Below are 19,105 nucleotides of genomic sequence, written 5' to 3' on the forward strand. Positions count from 1 at the left end.
TATTTTTATTTTTAAGTTCGAAGGCTTCAAAAGTTTCTACTGTGTAAATTTTAGGGCACATTAGTTTGCTAAATGGACTGTTACTAACCTTGTTTTTGAAAGTATTCTCAAATGATCTTTCATTCAGATTAAGAGTGAAAATGATATGATCTTCCATTGTAACATTTTCTCGTATTTGATTAAAAAAAAAAAAAAAAAAAAAAAAGCGCTAATGAATTTATCAAATGCATCTTCTCTCCAACCTTAAGGTAGGAAGTCATTCACGACAAATGGGAGTAGGAATGGAGCCAAGAAATTTTATGAGAGGGGGCCAACCAAAATTTTTTTTTTGGTTTTTTAGAATTTTTTATTAAAAAAAATTATTTTTGTTGTTTTTTATGAAATGAAGACTACCGTAAGGATCAAAAATGGCGAGCATTTGAAAGTAAGGGCCAAAAAATAGACATTTGAAAATAAGGACCAAAAATAAAAAAAACTTAATGGCAAAAAAATTAAGAATATGGCCAAAAATTTTTATTGGATATGGCCAAAAAATCTAAAAATATGGCCAATTTTTTTTTTTTTTTTTTTTTGGAAGGGCTCAAATGACTAAACTTAAAACATTACTTTACTCTTCTTTTTATTTGTTTATTATTATTATTTTTTTTTTACTTATAAATTTTTTTTTTCCTTATTTTGGGGGGACCCCGTCTCTGAATGGGAGGCTTCGTCGACTTTGACCAACTTTCCCCATGATATGGGTTTTATAATTTTTTTTTTTTCATAGACTACTTTTCACCAATAAATTTAATTATTTAATTTATATTTAAACCCACTTATTCCAAATATAATATTTACAATTTAAATGACAAATAAAAGATAAACGTTACCATATATTTGAACTTGAAATGTTTTGCTGACCTTGTGGATGATCTGTTCGAACTTGAACCGAGGCTAGCTTTATCTCTAACATTGATGATGTTAGACCACTTTCAGGGTGAAGCGGACAATTGAAGGCTGAAGCGTCCAAATATTTGAAGCCGTAGTCCAAAACGGCAGCTTTGAATGATCGAAAGCCGAAAGCATTGACAGAAAAACGCGTTTTATAGAAATATCTGTGGAAGAAAAGTACGAGGACGAGAAGCAAGGAATCAATAATGGTCGTCGCTCCTGCCATCCAAAACCTGTATTCTCACAAACAACAAGCGTTGAATCTATGGAACTTGTTCGAAACACCAACTTGTCTGCTCTTCTTGTCTTGCTATCTTGCTTTTGTTTACAGTTTGGCTCTGCAACAGACACCATCACAGCAGCTAAATTCATCAACGACTCTGAAACCATCATCTCCAATGGGGGTGACTTCAAACTGGGATTTTTCAGCCCTCCAAATTCTACCGATCGGTATGTTGGGATATGGTATGCTGAAATTTCTGTGTTCACTGTCGTATGGGTTGCTAACAGAAACAATCCCCTCAAGAATTCCTCTGGAATTCTTACCATATCCGAAGTTGGGAATCTGGTAGTGTTAGATGGGCAAAAGAAGGTTCTCTGGTCATCAAATTTAACAAATTCTGTTGTCAATTCCAGTGCCCAGCTTTTAGATTCTGGAAACCTTGTCTTGCAAGGAAACACTACAGGGACATTCTTATGGGAGAGTTTCCAACATCCTTCTGATACATTCATGAAAAATATGAAAATTAGTACGGATGTTAGAACGGGTAAGAAAGTGCAGCTGACATCATGGAAAAGTCCTTCTGATCCATCCATTGGAAACTTCTCTGCCGGTATTGAGGTTCGAAATATTCCTGAAATTTTCATCTGGAACGACAGTAACACATATTGGCGGAGTGGTCCATGGAACGGCCAGATCTTTATTGGAATACCGGACATGATTTCTGTATATCTTGATGGATTTAATCTTGTACCTGATAATGATGGAACATTCTATTTATCTTTTTCCTTTTCAAACGATTCTTTCACAACAAAATTTGTCTTGAATGCGCAAGGAAATATACAGCAAACATATTTCGACACTGGGGATGATCACTGGGGGATCGAGTGGTCAGCTTTGAATACAGACTGCGATGTTTATGGCAGGTGTGGGGCGTTTGGAAGCTGTAATTCACAGAATTCACCAATTTGCAGCTGTATACCGGGGTTTGAGCCAAAGAACAGAAAAGAATGGAACAGAGGAAATTGGACTAGTGGATGTGTGAGGAGGAGACCCTTGCAGTGTGAGAGGGTGAACAATGGCAGTGATGGGGGCAAAAAAGATGGATTTTTGAAACTGACAAAGATGAAAGTACCAGACTTTACAGATCGGTCATCTGCTCAAGAAGAAAAATGTAGAAATCAATGCTTGGAGAATTGTTCTTGTGTAGCTTACGCATTTGATGCTGGCATTGGCTGTATGCCATGGACAGGAAGCTTAATTGACCTACAGAAATTCTCGAGTGGCGGAATTGATCTTTATGTCCGTTTGGCCTATTCAGAACTTGGTGAGTTGTTTCTGTTTTCTTTCAAAATTTATCTTATGCTTCAAATCATCCACTGCTGGTGCAGTTCATAGGCTACTTTTGTGTTGCAAAATAGATAAAATTGTATTTCAAACAAACCCAAGTCACCGCCAACATGCCAATTGCTTAGGAAGTCCTTGTATTTCTGTTTTTACCAAAATAGATAATTCTGTTTTACCAAAAAAAAAGGTAAATATTCTCTAGCCTATTTTGGATGAATTAGTTTGATGTTTTCTCGGATTTACAGATAAAGAGGGAAATGTGAAAGTAATCGTAACAGTCACAGTGATCATAGGAGTAATATTCAGTGGCATTTGCATTTACTTATTGTGGCGTTGGATGTCTAAACAAAAAGGTAAGATGCACCTTCCTCTTTGTAGCTGGAAGGACACTCATCCTCTCTCTTTTCTTCTCTCTTCTTTGTATGCACATTCCTACTAGCTCAGTTGACTAAGATTTATGAACACCGTGAAGAGGAGGAGATGGGTGATGACAACCATGGAGACAACGTGAACCAAGCTAAACTCGAAGAGCTGCCAATACTCAATCTTCAGGAGTTGGCGAGTTCAACAAACAGCTTCCATCAATCAAATAAGCTTGGGCAGGGTGGATTTGGTCCTGTATACAAGGTAATGGTTAATCTTGTAGAGGGTTATTGCCTAACAATTTGAATATATGGTCAAGTTGTTGTTTGTTTACAGGGAAAACTGTCAGATGGACAAGAAATTGCAGTAAAAAGACTTTCAAAAGCCTCTGGACAAGGGCTAGAAGAATTTTTGAATGAGATGGTGGTGATATCTAAACTCCAACATCGGAATCTCGTTAGACTCCTTGGCTGCTGTATTGAAGGGGAAGAAAAGATGTTGGTTTATGAATACATGCCAAACAAAAGTTTGGACCTATTTCTCTTTGGTTAGTTCATTCCGATGGCCTTTGTTGGGATCTTCCAATATTACAATCTAAAATTATCTACATGCAGAGATAAAAATGGAATGATATTCTTGGTTGTGGTATCTTAGTGTGTAAATGCTTACTTTTTTTTTTAATTATGTGACTTCACCAAATTTACTCTGGTTCCAAACATTACTGAAGTTCACCTTACAAGTTTAATGTGATTGCACTTTCTTTTTCTTATTTGGTTTGAATAATTTTCTTAGATTCAGTCAAACCAAAACTCCTAGATTGGAAAAGACGCTTCAACATTATCGAGGGAATTAGTCGAGGTCTGTTGTACCTTCATAGGGATTCTAGATTAAAGATTATTCATAGAGATTTAAAAGCAAGTAATATCTTGTTGGATGAAGAGCTAAATCCAAAAATATCAGATTTTGGTATGGCTAGGATTTTCGGGGGCAATGAAGATCAGGCCAATACTACAAGGGTCGTTGGAACATAGTAAGTACCTATGTTTGGCCAAATTCACAAATATAATTACACTAATATTTTATGTAACAAGATTTGGATGTGTTTTTTTGTTAAAATTTAGTGGGTACATGTCTCTTGAGTATGCAATGAAAGGGCAATTTTCAGAGAAATCGGATGTCTTCAGCTTTGGAGTGTTGTTACTTGAGATAATTAGTGGAAGAAGAAATTCTAGCTTTTATGATGATGAGCCGGCCATGAGCCTTATAGGATTTGTAAGCCTTCCTTATATCATTGCTTCATTTTTTAAGAACTTCAATTGCATGTTTCGAATGAGTTTTAATGTTGATGCTAAAAATTTCTACCATGTTTTCAGGCATGGAAAATGTGGAATGCAGACAACATTGTGGCATTAACTGACCCAATAATACGTGAACCATGCTTTGAAATGGAAATTTTGAGATGCATACATGTCGGGCTGTTGTGTGTGCAAGATTTTGCTAATGATAGGCCAAGTGTATCCATTGTTATTTCCATGCTTAAAAGTGAGATCATTGATCTGCCTCTTCCAAAGCAACCTGCATTCACCGAAAGGCAGATTGCCCCAGATGCTAGCTCCTCACAAAACAACCTAAGTAAATGCTCTATTAACAATGTTACTGTTACAATGGTTCAAGGCCGATAATTAGCATCTGTTCTTTGAAAAAACCACTTGGTGGTTATATATAGGTGCTGAAAGATTTCAGGGTTATATTAATTATGAGAACCCTTTACCAAATCACCTCTTGACTTTCCATATGGTTATTTGTATGAGTCTTTGGAAATTGTTTGTGTTATCCATCATTTAATTTGCTTTGTGATCTTGTTGTCCCTGTTCCAATTTGAAAAGGGATTACGTCATCCATGTAGTTTTTAGGGTAATTCGTTGTTCAAAAAGGCAATTCATTATTTATGTAAAGCTCGGTTTGATATATGTTCATTGGTGGTTTGAATGGTTGAAGCTTCAGTTGCAAGCTCATTTGCTGGTGGTTTGAATGGCACACCTCAGTACTGAAACCCGAGGGCAGTTACTAACAATCACACCATACGTTTTCAAGATAAAATTTATACCTTGATTCCACATTTCAGGCTTCTAACTTGAAAATAACAAAGAATATTCAAAGATCCCATGATGAGTTCATCTAGTAAATACAAACATATAAATTACAAAGTGCCGTTAGTAAACTTGCTTTTATGTATATATATATATATATAATTGTTAATTGCAGTTAATAACTACCCGCATGTATCACCCTAATAAACAAGATAAGAACAATTAGGAAATGAAAACCAAGAAGAAAACACGGCAGAAGAAGCCATAGGATAAAAAAAGAAAAAAAAAGAAAAAAAAAATATGAAGCGTGCTTTTAGATGAGCTCTGATCATCACTTATTCTAAAACTTAAGCACATAAGAAATAGTAAATTTAATGATTTAATTTATGTTCTTAGTAAATTTAATCATTTAATTTATGTTCTAACACTTATTTCTAACGTGATCTCTACGATTTGATAAAATCTACAGAATGCCAAAATCAAACGCACCCTTATGCTAAGAAGTCATTCATAAACGTATGTGGATATGTTTATATCCACATATCTCAAGCTGTAGTCTAAAAAATCTGCCAGTAAAATTTTTTTGACACTGGTTGCAGGCACAAAGAATAGGCTAGGAAATAAATGTCATGATCATATTTCCTAACGTTTATTATGTGATTCTTAGCATTTAAAAACCATCGCCACAAACACACCCTTTTTTTTTGCAGTGAATGAAACCTTGAAAGCCAATGTCATCCATCAATTAAGCCCGTAAACAATGTGTGCATTACTTAAAAAAAAAAAAAATAATAATAATAATAATAAAAAAAATCGTCATGCTTTGTATTTTTTTTTTTCAAATTCAATTTAAAATGTAAAAATTAGAAATAATATGTAAATTAGAATACAAAATAAAAGATCCCCAAAAAAAAAAGAAGAACAGAACCATAGGAAATAAAGACAAAAAAAAAAAATAGTACTAATATAATACAAAAGAACTATCTTTTCTCTATAGCTTTTCCGGTTTCAAGAAATTTTTTCTTTCATGTAAAAAAACAAATTACAAAGAAAAGGGAAACGGAAGAAGGGGAAGGTTGGAAAATCTTGAGTGGAATTTTGATGTAACTCCACTGCACCAATCAATTTTACGCGGGGTTTTGATGAAGTCGGCAAAACCGACTTTATATACTCCGAGGGAAATGAAACTAATTAAACCCTAAAAACTCACGTTAAAAATCTCGGGGTTTATTTTTTATTTTAAAACTTAAGTTCTGAGAAATAATTCACGTCAATATTTTTCTCGTCTTTTTTCATCCATCCTATGAATTCAGTAGATCAATCATTAAATTTGTAGACTCATGTAGTTCTTACACAAATTCAATGATGAATTATGTCAGATTAGGTGATTTGTTTTCACAAGTTTTACCGTGCGCCCCAAAGCAGTATGACATCCCATATTTTTGACTTATGTTTTCTCTCTCACACGTTCATTTGTCTCTTCTTCATTAAGCTTCTTCTAGAAGCTTTGACAAAATGGCTTTGTTGTTAAAAGTTGAAGCCATTCGGTCATTGAGACAAGACAATGTAGCAATTTTAGTTGAAAGAGAGAAAGAAGAAGAAAAAAAAAAAACTGAAGTTGCCGAGAGAGAGAGAGAGAGAGAGGCTTGTGCTGTAGAGAGAAGAAGACACACTATTTTTCTTCAATTTGATCTTGCATTTGGAATGCTGAAAAGCTTAGAGAATTTTAGAGAATATTTTATCTTTTGTATTTAATTATCTTTTGAGTGAGATTGTGGTGTATTGGGGTTTTTGCGTTTGAGTGGTTTTGTTTGTACTACTCTTTGTACTCTACTCTTTTGTTAGTGAATTTCTCCTGAATCGTCTCCGCCAGTGGATGTAGTAGGCCTGTTAAGCTGAACCACTTAAATCTTAGTGTCTTGTGTGGTTGTGTTATTTTCTATTTTGCACGTTTCTGCTTCTTTGGTGATTTTGGAATTTGCATTTGTCACAACAAACTGGTATCAGAGCTCGGTTATTTATTTTGCGGGATGGCTACTGCAAAATTTGAAGTAGAGAAGTTTGATGGTCAGAATAGTTTCAGCCTTTAGCGCATCAAGATACGAGCTTTGTTACGACAACAAGGCTTGGCGAAGATTTTGGATGGTGAGGTGCCATCAACATCATCAACGGAGGAAACGAAGGAACTTGAAGAAAAAGCCCACAGTGCAATTTTGTTATCTCTTTCAGATGGAGTTTTAAGAGAAGTTGCCGATGAAGAAACAACCGCTGGACTTTAGAAGAAGCTGGAGAGCTTGTACATGAAGAAATTCCTCACTAACCGATTGTATTTGAAGCAACGGTTATATACCCTCAAGATGAAAGATGGTATGCCTCTTTGTGATCATCTTGATGACTTTAATAGAATTATTTTGGATCTGAAAAATATTGATATTAAAGTAGATGATGAGGATCAAGCCCTGATTTTGTTATGTTCACTACCGGATGCCTTTGATAATTTTGTTAATTCAATGTTGTATGGTAGAGATACTATCTCCTTCGCTGATGTTAAATCTGCTTTAAATTCTATGGAGTTGAGGACAAGATTGAATAGTAAAAGTAATGATAATTAGGCAGAGGGTTTATTTGTTAAGGGTCGTTCAGAAAATTCTTCGAATTTTAGAGGTCGATCCAGTGAGAGGGATTCGGGTAAAGGTAAATCAAGAGGCCGATCGTAGTCCATGTCAAAGAAAAAAGTAAAGTGTTACTACTGTAAAAGTATGGGCATTATAAATCCGAGTGTCCGAAGTTGTATAATAAAGAGGAAGGTGACAAGCAAGGTTCCTCTTCTGTGGCTGGTGTTGTCGAAGGAAATTCTAAGGGTTCAGACCTTGTCCTTGCAGTTACCGTTTCTGATGATCGTTCTAACGACAAGTGGGTCCTTGATACTGCTTGTACATTTCATATGTCCCCTAAAAGGGATTGGTTTACTACCTATGATTCAGTCAATGGTGGTTCAGTCTTGATGGGAAATAATGTCGCCTGCAAGATTGTTGGTATTGGTACAATCAGAATTAGGATGCATGATGGGATTGTGAGGACTTTGACGAATGTTCGACATATACCAGATTTGGAGAAAAATCGTATTTCATTGGGAACTTTGGACTCCCTTGGATACAAGTATTCCAATGCAGGTGGAGTCATTCGGGTTAGCAAAGGGTCATTGGTTATAATGAAAGGTAACAAGGTTGATGGCCTCTACTTTCTTCAGGGTAGTACGGTAACAGGTTCAGCTGTTGTGTCTTCTTCTTCAGATGATCCAGATTCAGACACTACCCGGTTATGACATATGCGGTTGGGTCATATGAGTGAGAGGGGTATGACAATCCTGAGCAAACAGGGTTTGCTTTGTGACCAGAAAACAGGATCTCTTGACTTTTGTGAGCATTGTGTGTTTGGGAAATAGTGCAGAGTCAAGTTCAGTACAGGCATCCACAGAACAAGTGGTACATTGGATTATATCCATTCAGATCTATGGGGTCTTTCTCAGGTTCCATCAAAGGGTGGTGCTCGATACTTTGTTACATTTATTGATGATTATTCGAGAAAAGTTTGGGTGTATTTTTTGAAGAAGAAAAGTGATGTGTTTGTCACTTTCAAGCAATGGAAAACATTAATTGAGAATCAGACTGGGAAGAAAATCAAGCGACTCAGAAGAGACAACACATGAAATTTTGTGGTGGTGAATTTAATAAATTCTGCAAGGATGAAGGCATCACTAGACATCGCACAGTTAGTCACACTCCACAGCAAAATGGGGTTGCTGAGCGGATGAATAGGACTCTCTTGGGGAGAGCGCGTTGCTTACTTTCAAATGCCGGGTTGTCTAGAGATTTTTGGGCTGAGGCGGTCAATACTGCTTGCTTTTTGGTCAACCATTCTCCATCAACAGCCATTGATTGTAAAACTCCTTATGAGGTATGGTCTGGTACTCCTGTTGATTATTCATTTTTAAAAAGTTTTGGTTGTCCTTCTTATTGTCATGTGAATGATGGTAACCTTGAGCCTAGGTCAAAGAAATGTATATTTTTAGGCTATGCGGATGGGGTGAAGGGATATAGATTGTGGTGTTTTGATCCTAAATCGCCTAAGTTTATAGTCAGTAGAGATGTTGTATTTGATGAATCTGCCAAGCTTCACCCGAGAAAGGAGTCTATTGTTTCTGCATAAAAGGAGCAGGCTTCTAGCAAGGAGGTGGAGCTTTAGGTGGAGGCTTCACAGAGGGTGCGAGATAACACTCAAGATCAGCTTGTTACAGATGTTCATGATTCCAGTTCTGATGATGATGATCCACAAGAAGAGCAAGAGACCAGTATCGCGGCTGGTAGACAGAGGAGGTAGATTAGGCCACCTCAGAGATATGGCTATGCAGATTTGGTAGCATATGCACTTACTGTGGCGGAGGATACTGCAGTCCAGGAGCCTTCCACTTACTCAGAAGCTGTCACAAGTAGTGAGTCTGCTTAATGGGTTGTTGCCATGAATGAGGAGATTGAGTCTCTTCATAAGAACCAAACATTGGAATTGGTGAAATTGCCTAAAGGGGCTAAAACTGTTGGTTGCAAATGGATCTTCAAGAAAAAGGAAGGAATCCCAGGTGTTGAAGACGCAAGGTTCAAGGCACGTTTGGTAGCAAAGGGCTATAGTCAGAGAGAAGGTATGGACTTTAATGAAGTTTTCTCTCCTGTTGTGAGACATAGTTTGATTAGTGTTTTGCTTGCCATAGTTGCTCTAAATGATTTGGAACTTGAGCGACTTGATGTGAAAACTGCGTTTCTACATGGTGAGCTTGAGGAAAAGATTTACATGCATCAGCCAGATGGGTTCATTGTTGAAGGTAAAGAAGATCATGTTTGTCAGTTGAGGAGGTCGTTGTATGGTTTAAAACAATCTCCAAGACAGTGGTACAAACGCTTTGACAGCTTTATGATCGGACATGGTTACACAAGAAGTAGCTATGATAGCTGTGTGTATTACAGGCAATTGTTTGATGGTTCTTTTGTTTATTTGTTACTCTATATGGATGACATGCTTATTGCTGCTATAAGCATGTTGGAGATTAAGAGATTGAAATCTATGTTGAGTGATGAGTTTGAAATGAAGGATTTGGGTGCTGCAAAGAAAATCCTTGGTATGGAGATTCACAGGGATAGAAAAGCGAGAAAGTTGTACTTGTCACAGAAAAAGTACATTGAGAAAGTACTTGAACGCTTTGGTATGCATAATTCTAAACCAGTGAGTACTCCACTTGCAGCTCATTTTAGACTTTCAGTAGCGTCAGCGCCACAGAGTGAGGATGAGGAGTAGTTCACGTCGCGTGTTCCTTACTCCAGTACAGTTAGAAGCATCATGTATGCTATGGTGTGCACTCGTCCAGATATTTTACAGGAAGTCAATGTTGTTAGTCACTACATGGCGAATCCGGGCAAGGTTCATTGGCAGGCAGTGAAATGGATACTCTGTTATTTACGAGGCTCTACAGATGTTGGTTTTGTCTATGATAGAGGCAGTGGTATCAGTTCCAGTGTCACTGGTTATGTTGATTTAGATTATGCTGGTGATTTGGATAAAAGAAGATCTTTGACAGGTTTTGTTTTCACTCTCTCGGGGTATGCCATTAGTTGGAAAGCGACTTTACAGTCGATAGTTGCTTTGTCCACTACGGAGGCAGAGTATATGGCAGCAGGAAAGACAGTGAAAGAAGCAATTTGGCTCAGAGGTTTGGTTAGTGATCTGGGTTTGCAGCAGGATGAGACTGTTGTATTTTGTGATAGCCAGAGCGCAATACATTTGACCAAAAATCAAATGTATCATGAGAGGACCAAACACATTGATGTCAGATATCATTTTCTTCGGGAGGTCGTGACACAAGGTGATTTCATAGTGAAGAAAATTGTTACGGCGGAAAATCCAATAGACATGTTGACTAAGCCACTTCCGATCCTCAAGTTCAAGCATTGCTTGGGCTTGATTGGTGTTTGTCGTTCGTAATTACCCTTAGGGGTGTTGGAGGAGACGTCTTGAGGAGATTTGAGTTGAAGACTTGATGAAATTCAAGTCAAGGTGGAGATTTGTCAGATTAGGTGACTTGTTTTCACAAGTCTTACCGTGGGCCCCAAAGCAGTATGGCATCCCATATTTTTGACTTATGTTTTCTCTCTCACACGTCCATTTGTCTCTTCTTCATTATGCTTCTTCTAAAAGCTTTGACAAAATGGCTTTGTTGTTAAAAGTTGAAGCCATTCGGTCATTGAGACAAGAGAATGCAGCAATTTTAGTTGAAAGAGAGAAAGAAGAAGAAGAAAAAAAAAAATGAAGTTGCCGAGAGAGAGAGAGGCTTGTGCTGTAGAGAGAAGAAGACACACCATTTTCCTTCAATTTGATCTCACATTTGGAATGCTGAAAAGCTTAGAGAATTTTAGAGAATATTTTCTCTTTTGTATTTAATTCTCTTTTGAGTGAGATTGGGGTGTATTGGGGCTTTTGGGTTTGAGTGGTTTTGTTTGTACTACTCTTTGTACTCCATTATTTTGTCAGTGAATTTCTCCTGGATCGTCTCCGCCAGTGAATGTAGGCTTGTTAAGCTGAACCACTTAAATCTTGGTGTCTTGTATGGTTATGTTATTTTCTATTTTGCACTTTTCTGCTTCTTTGGCGATCTTGGAATTTGCATTTGTCACAACAAATTCATCTATTCACTATGGAGATGGTTAAAAGATTGTTTAATGAATTCTATAATTTGTCTAAATCAAAAGCATTGGTTCACTATCTAAAATTATGTGTTCACGATACGTACTGCAATTTTAGAAAAATTAATGAATTCTATCAATTCTTTGTTATGTACCAAAAAAAAAAAAAAAAAAAGCATTTTAAAGCTTTTATATGAAGATATATTTTTCCAAGGCCAAATCATGTTCACAAAGCAATTAAGCTAATGAAATTATCAAATACATCTTCTCTCAAGTCTTAAGGTAGGAAGTCATTCACGACAAATGGGTGGCTTCTTTGACAATGACTGACTTTCCACTTGGAAACTGATATGGGTTTTAAATTTTTGGTTTTTTTGGTAATGATATTGGCCAACCTTGTAACATAAAACATAAGGCTCGTAGGAAGATGTAAATTTAATAATTTAATCTTTAAATCAACACTTCTCCTTACGTGTAAGTTCAAACTCCTTTTAATAGGTGAAGCCCAACACGTGAAATATTTAATTTATGACAGAAATTTCCTCCAAACTAGTCTGAAGGAAATATCCTTCAACTCATATAAATTAGTGCCAAGTGTCTATAAACATTTAAAATGCACATTAAATTCTTAACCTCATTAATAGCAGTTTACTAACTTAGACTAAATTTAATGTATCTTTTAAATATTTGTAGACACTTGGCACTATTTTACATGGATTTGAGGAAATTTCTGTCCTTTAATTTAAATGGGAGTAATTTGACGGAGTCAAAGTTCGATTCTACAACCTTTGGCTCTAATACCATGTTAAATCACTACTTTTCCCGAAAGCTTAAACTGATAGAAATAGATAAATTTTATCATTTAATCATTACTTTAACAAATAACTGCATTTGTCACATCCACATCTGTATCTGTATCATGTGATTACTAACCATTATGCGCTATGTGCATATCAAGTAATGAGTCTTTTGAGCATATTATAATCTTTTGGGCATTTTTGGGATCTTTATTAGGGCATATTTTAAACAATTTTAAAAATATTTTCGATTTTTTTTTAAGCCAATATTTTAGATTGAATCCATATCTTGATTCCACGTTCCATGAACTTGAACCACATTCATGGTGAAGTGGACAATTGAAGCAAGCGTCCAAATATTTCAAGCCGTATCCAAAAGTGCAGCTTTTTTTTTGAAAGGAAAAGAGCGAATTTATATTGAGAAATCCTTCAATCAGGTCCATCTTTATACTATCACTTTTATAGCCTCCACTAAGAAGGTGACACCTCACTTAAAAACACTAGAATACACTAGATAGTAAAACACTAGATCATTACTCTTCTCATTTCCCACCGGAATAAGACGCAGCCGCACCTCGCAGAGATTGAAGCTGAAGAAGGTGAGGATCTTGGGACAGTGCTTGTTGGTAGTCGATAACCTGTACTAATAATTCCATCACCATTAAAGGTAGTAATTGTAGCTTCAGATAGAAGCTTTGATCGAGTTCATCTTTCTCTTTACATATTGATTTTTTTTTTTTTTATATGAAGCTGATTCTTTTTCTGCATTCATATCACCCTGTAGTTGCAATGCTTTGATATGATACGCCGGAATCCATGGACCGGATTGAGGGATTTCCCCTTTGATTGTTTCGATTTGGGAATTTTGATTTAGGGTTTGAATTTATGTGGGTTTTGTTGATTGGGTTTTTCTTGAGTTGTTGATTATCCTCGTTGAGATGAGGTTTGGTGGCCATTAGAGCTTCCAAATCTGGGTGGAGGTTGAACTCAGTGTAGTGAGGGTGGAACCAGCCACTGGTGGCTGAGAATGAGTCGTGGGTGTATTTTGACAGATGGACCAGATAGAAGGGGCTCCCATTTATATTAGAAAATCATCTCAAGCACCTCGCTCATCTTCAATAAGAGCATTCCCAGACTCCTTTATAGGGAGTCCGTTCGAGTCTGTTCCTAAATTTAGGAAATATGTCTAAAAAATTACAAAATATATCTCATAGTAGACTCCCTAAATGAACCTTAAACATTAAGATTGTTACAGTAGAACTTAGATGGTGTTTGGCAAAAGGCATGAGCCCGGCCTAGACACTGTTATTGTCCTTTTCCTGATGTGAAATTACACTTTTACCCTTCAGTCGTTTCTCCCAAAATATCCAGCGCAGCTTCTCCTTTCCTCCAGCTCCCTCTCCATCTCCGTGTCTTCTCCTTCACGAGTCAAGCACCCATCCCTTGTGAGTCAGTCTCACCCCCACCCCCAAACTTGCATCCTCTCTCTCTCTGTCAAAAATATAAATACGCAAAAGAAACCCAGAGGGGCGAGGGAGAAGAGGGCGGAGGGTTTGAGTTGAAGACGAGGAGGAGGTGCCACGTGTGGAGGAGCAGGAGTGGGACGAGGAACCGCTAGAGGGCTGGAGATTGAGCTGAGCCCTTGAGCCGTAGAGGATGATGGCGGTGCGGTCATAGGCACGAGCGGCGTCCTCGGCGGTGGTGAAAGTGCCGAGCCACTTGCATGTACGCTTGCGTGGCTCTCGGATCTCGGCTACCCATTTGCCCCAACTCCGCTGCCAGACTCCACGGTACCTGAACTTCTTGTTGTCGGGGCCTCCTTTGCCCTTGCATTTCCTACTGCTTGAGCAGTTATCGGCGTTCGCGATGGTGGCGGCCGCATCGGTGTCTGTGATCTTGTCTGTGATGGAAGAGAAGGAAGGGATGGGTGGGTGGGTCTCTTGGGGAGGGTGATGACTGTCGTCCATAGGGTGAGGGAGCTTTATACACATTGTTTATTTTTCTTGTCCATAGGGTGAGGGAGCTTTATACACATTGTTTATTTTTCTTGTCTATCACACAAAAGCTAGCCAGATTAGAACATTTCTTGGACAGCTTGTTGAAAAATACCCACAGAGCAAAACAGAAAAGAAAAGTATTTTGTTCCTGAACCTTCTGCTGGTTCAAAAGTAACGCCATTTTTCTTGGAGTTTTTGTTTTGGCTTTGAAGGATCTTCATGTTTCAAGGAAACAAAAAAATCAAAAAGTGAAGGATGGAGAATAGGGTCTGGGACGCCTGTTTCGGTGATTTGGGCATTTTTAGGAAAAATATACTCAAAAAGTGGCCAGAGAAAGATAAGGGCAATATAGTCAAAGTGTGTAAAATATTGACTTTAAAAGTTCAAAGTTTGATGATCAAAAGGTCAAAAGTGAACAGGGTCTGGGCCATGGCTTTTGCCAAACGAAGCCATAATGTTTTGAGTTTTACTATTGCGATCCTTATAATTATTAAAATAAATAAAAAATGATTCTCACTTCTTTCCTCTCTCTTTTCTCCTCTTATGTCTCACAATTCTCTCTTATCTCTCCTCTCATATATATAATATAATTAAAAAAATAAATATTTTAATGATATAGAGAATGATTAAGGAAAACTATTGTGGTATATTTTGATATAGGGAAGTAAAAAGTAGTTTAAATCCTTAAATGTAGAAAAAATAATGAAGAAGCTGCTAAGAATTATCTAAGAGCATATATACAATCACAATGGGAAGTTTTCTCAATAAGAACATATTCTTCCATAATGTGCTAGACAATGGGCCCACCGTTAGTTTTGAATGTTAGAAAGTCGTAAGCATTTATTGATAAAAAAATGCGTTCGATAGAAATATTCAAATATCTGTCGAAGAAAAAGTATGAAGACGAGAAGCAAGAAATGAATAATGTTCCTCGCTCCTGCCATCCAAAATCTGTATTCTCACAAGGAAGAAGCGTTGACCCTATGGAACTTGTTCGAACCATCAACTTGTCAGCTCTTCTTGTCTTGCTATTATGCTTTTGTTTACAGTTTGGCTCTGCAACAGACACCATCACAGCAGCTAAATTCATCAACGACTCTGAAACCATCCTCTCCAACGGCGGTGAATTCAAACTGGGATTTTTCAGCCCTGCAAATTCTAGCTTTCGCTATGTTGGCATATGGTATGCTGAAATTTCTGTGTCCACTGTCGTATGGGTTGCTAACAGAAACAATCCCCTCAAGAATTCCTCTGGAATTCTTGCCATATCCGAAGATGGCAATCTGGTAGTGTTAGATGGGCAAAAGAAGGTTCTTTGGACATCAAATTTAACCAATTCTGTTGGCAATTCGAGTGCCCAGCTTTTAGATTCTGGAAACCTTGTCTTGCAAGGAAACACGACAGGGACATTCATATGGGAGAGTTTCCAACATCCTTCTAATACATTCATGAAAAATATGAAAATTAGTACGGATGTTAGAACGGGTAAGAAAGTGCAGCTGACATCATGGAAAAGTCCTTCTGATCCATCCACTGGAAACTTCTCTGCCGGTCTTGAGGTTCGTAATCTTCCTGAATTTTTTAATTGGAATGGCAGTAGAATCATTTGGCGGAGTGGTCCATGGAACGGCCAAGTCTTTATCGGAGTACCGAACATGTATTCTACATATCGTGATGGATTTAGTCTTGTAGATGATAAAGAAGGAACATTCTCTTTTACTTTTTCCTTTTTGAACGAGTCTTTCCCAACAAATTATGTCTTGAATGAGCAAGGAAATCTACTTGAAGCATCTTCCATCAATGGGGAGGATTGGGAGGTCACGTGGTCAGCTTTTAAAACTGACTGCGATGTTTATGGCAAGTGTGGGGCATTTGGAAGCTGTAATTCACAGAATTCACCAATTTGCAGCTGTTTACGGGGGTTTGAGCCAAAGAATACACAAGAATGGAACAGAGGAAATTGGACTAGTGGATGTGTGAGGAGGACACCCTTGCAGTGTGAGAGGGGGAACAATGGCAGTGAAGGGGGCAAAAAAGATGGATTTTTGAAACTGACGATGATGAAAGTGCCAGACTTGGCAGATTGGTCATCTGCTCGTGAAGAAAACTGTAGAAATCAATGCTTGGAGAATTGTTCTTGTGTAGCTTACACATTTGAAGCTGGCATTGGCTGTATGCCATGGACAAGAAGCTTAATTGACCTACAGAAATTCTCGAGTGGCGGAATTGATCTTTATGTTCGTTTGGCCTATTCAGAACTTGGTGAGTTGTTTCTGTTTTCTGTCAAAATTTATCTTATGCTTCAAATCATCCACTGGTGGTGCAGTACATAGGCTACTTAATTTTGTGTTGCAAAAATAGATAAAATTGTATTTCAAACAAACCCAAGTCACCCCCAACTTTACCAAAATTGATAATTCTGTTTTACCAAAAAAAAAAAAAAAAAGGTAAATATTCTCTAGCCTATTTTGGATGAATTAGTTTGATGTTTTCTCTAATTTACAGATAAAGAGGGAAATGTGAAAGTAATCGTAACAGTCACAGTTATCACAGGAGTAATATTCACTGGCATCTGCATTTACTTATTGTGGCGTTGGATGGCTAAACAAAAAGGTAATATGCACCTTCCACTTAGTAGCAGGAAGGACCCTCATCCTCTCTCTTTTCTTCTCTCTTCTTTGTATGCACATTCCTACTAGCCCAGTTGACTAAGATCTATAAACACCGTGAAGTGGAGGAGATGTTATTGTTGAACATGGGTGAAGACAACCATGGAGACAACGTGAGCCAAGCTAAACTCGAAGAGCTGCCAATATTCAATCTTCAGGAGTTGGCAAGTTCAACAAACAGCTTCCATCAATCAAATAAGCTCGGGCAGGGTGGATTTGGTCCGGTATACAAGGTAATGGTTAATCTTGTAGAGGGTTATTGCCTAACAATTTGAATGTATAGTCAAGTTGATGTTTGTTTACAGGGAAAACTGTCAGACGGACAAGAAATTGCAGTAAAAAGACTTTCAAAAGCCTCTGGACAAGGGCTAGAAGAATTTATGAATGAAGTGGTGGTGATATCTAAACTCCAACATCGGAATCTTGTTAGACTCCTTGGCTGCTGTATTGAAGGGAAAGAAAAGATATTGGTTTATGAATACATGCCAAACAAAAGTTTGGACGCATTTCTCTTTGGTTAGTTCATTCTGATGGCCTTTGTTGGGATCTTCCAATATTACAATCTAAAATTATCTACATTGAGAGACAAAAATGAAATGATATTCTTGGTTGTGGTATCTTAGTGTGTAAATACATACTTTTCTTAATTATGTGACTTCACCAAATTTACTCTGCTTCCAAACATTACTGAAGTTCACCTTACAAGTTTAATGTGATTGCACTTTCTTTTTCTTATTTGGTTTGAATAATTTTCTTAGATTCAGTCAAACCAAAACTACTAGATTGGAGAAGACGCTTCAACATTATCGAGGGAATTAGTCGAGGTCTGCTGTACCTTCATAGGGATTCTAGATTAAGGATTATTCATAGAGATTTAAAAGCAAGTAATATCTTGTTGGATGAAGAGCTAAATCCAAAAATATCAGATTTTGGTATGGCTAGGATTTTCGGGGGCAATGAAGATCAGGCCAATACTACAAGGGTCGTTGGAACATAGTAAGTACCTATGTTTGGCCAAATTCACAAATATAATTACACTAATATTTTATGTAACAAGATTTGGATGTGTTTTTTTGTTAAAATTTAGTGGATACATGTCCCCTGAATATGCAATGAAAGGGCAATTTTCAGAGAAATCGGATGTCTTCAGCTTTGGAGTGTTGTTACTCGAGATAATTAGTGGAAGAAGAAATTCTAGCTTTTATGATGATGAGCAGGCCATGAGCCTTCTAGGATTTGTAAGCCTTCCTTATATCATTGCTTCATTTTTTAAGAACTTCAATTTCATGTTTCTGATGAGTTTTAGTGTTGATGCTAAGAATTTCTATCATGTTTTCAGGCATGGAAAATGTGGAATGCAGACAACATTGTGGCATTAACTGACCCAATCATATGTGAACCATGCTTTGAAATGGAAATTTTGAGATGCATACATGTCGGGTTGCTGTGTGTGCAAGATTTTGCTAATGATAGGCCAAGTGTATCCATTGTTATTTCTATGCTTAAAAGTGAGATTATCGATCTGCCTCTTCCAAAGCAACCTGCATTCACCGAAAGGCAGATTGCCCCAGACGCTTGCTTCTCACAAAACAACCCAAGTAAATGCTCTGTTAACAATGTTACTATTACAATGGTTCAAGGCCGATAGCAAGCATCTGTTCTTTGAAAAAACCACTTGGTGTTTATAGGTGTTTGAAAGATTTCAGGGTTATATTATGAGAACCCTTTACCAAATCACCTCTCGACTTTCCCTATGGTTATTTGTATGAGTCTTTGGAAATTGTTTGGGTTATCCAGCATTTAATTTGCTTTGTGATCTTGTTGTCCCTGTTCCAATTTGGAAAGGGATTACGTCATGCATGTAGATTTTAGGGTTGGTTAATTCATTGTTCAAAAAGGCAATTAATTGTTTATGTAAAGCTCGGTTTGGTATATGTTCATTGGTGCTTCGAATGGTGGAAGCT

The 19,105-nt window shown here is 37.3% G+C and overlaps 2 protein-coding genes across 2 annotated transcripts in view; one reads left to right on the top strand and one right to left on the bottom strand.

Annotated features, from left to right (window-relative positions):
* LOC132170282 (G-type lectin S-receptor-like serine/threonine-protein kinase At1g11330) overlaps positions 1-19,105 on the bottom strand; it is a 29,450-nt gene that overhangs the window by 8,723 nt on the left and 1,622 nt on the right. The gene's annotated exons all lie outside the window — the stretch shown is intronic.
* LOC132170285 (G-type lectin S-receptor-like serine/threonine-protein kinase At1g11330) lies at positions 1,196-4,586 on the top strand. Its single transcript, XM_059581205.1, has 7 exons — positions 1,196-2,477; positions 2,743-2,871; positions 2,937-3,124; positions 3,197-3,407; positions 3,653-3,890; positions 3,982-4,100; positions 4,223-4,586. Exons 1-7 carry the CDS (start codon positions 1,196-1,198, stop codon positions 4,540-4,542), a joined length of 2,487 nt encoding a protein of 828 aa, XP_059437188.1. The 3' UTR covers positions 4,543-4,586.

This window comes from Corylus avellana, chromosome ca2 (assembly GCF_901000735.1).
Source record: "Corylus avellana chromosome ca2, CavTom2PMs-1.0".
In the NCBI taxonomy this organism is placed as follows: domain Eukaryota; kingdom Viridiplantae; phylum Streptophyta; class Magnoliopsida; order Fagales; family Betulaceae; genus Corylus; species Corylus avellana.

What these genes read in the sequence shown, in the direction of transcription:
- LOC132170285 (XM_059581205.1), top strand. Translation starts at nt 1,196, where the DNA reads ATGGAACTTGTTCGAAACACCAACTTGTCTGCTCTTCTTGTCTTGCTA. An exon ending in TTTGGCCTATTCAGAACTTG is followed by an intron (nt 2,478 to 2,742) that starts GTGAGTTGTTTC and finishes TCGGATTTACAG; the next exon opens with ATAAAGAGGGAAATGTGAAA. An exon ending in AAGAAATTCTAGCTTTTATG is followed by an intron (nt 4,101 to 4,222) that starts ATGATGAGCCGG and finishes AAAAATTTCTAC; the next exon opens with CATGTTTTCAGGCATGGAAA.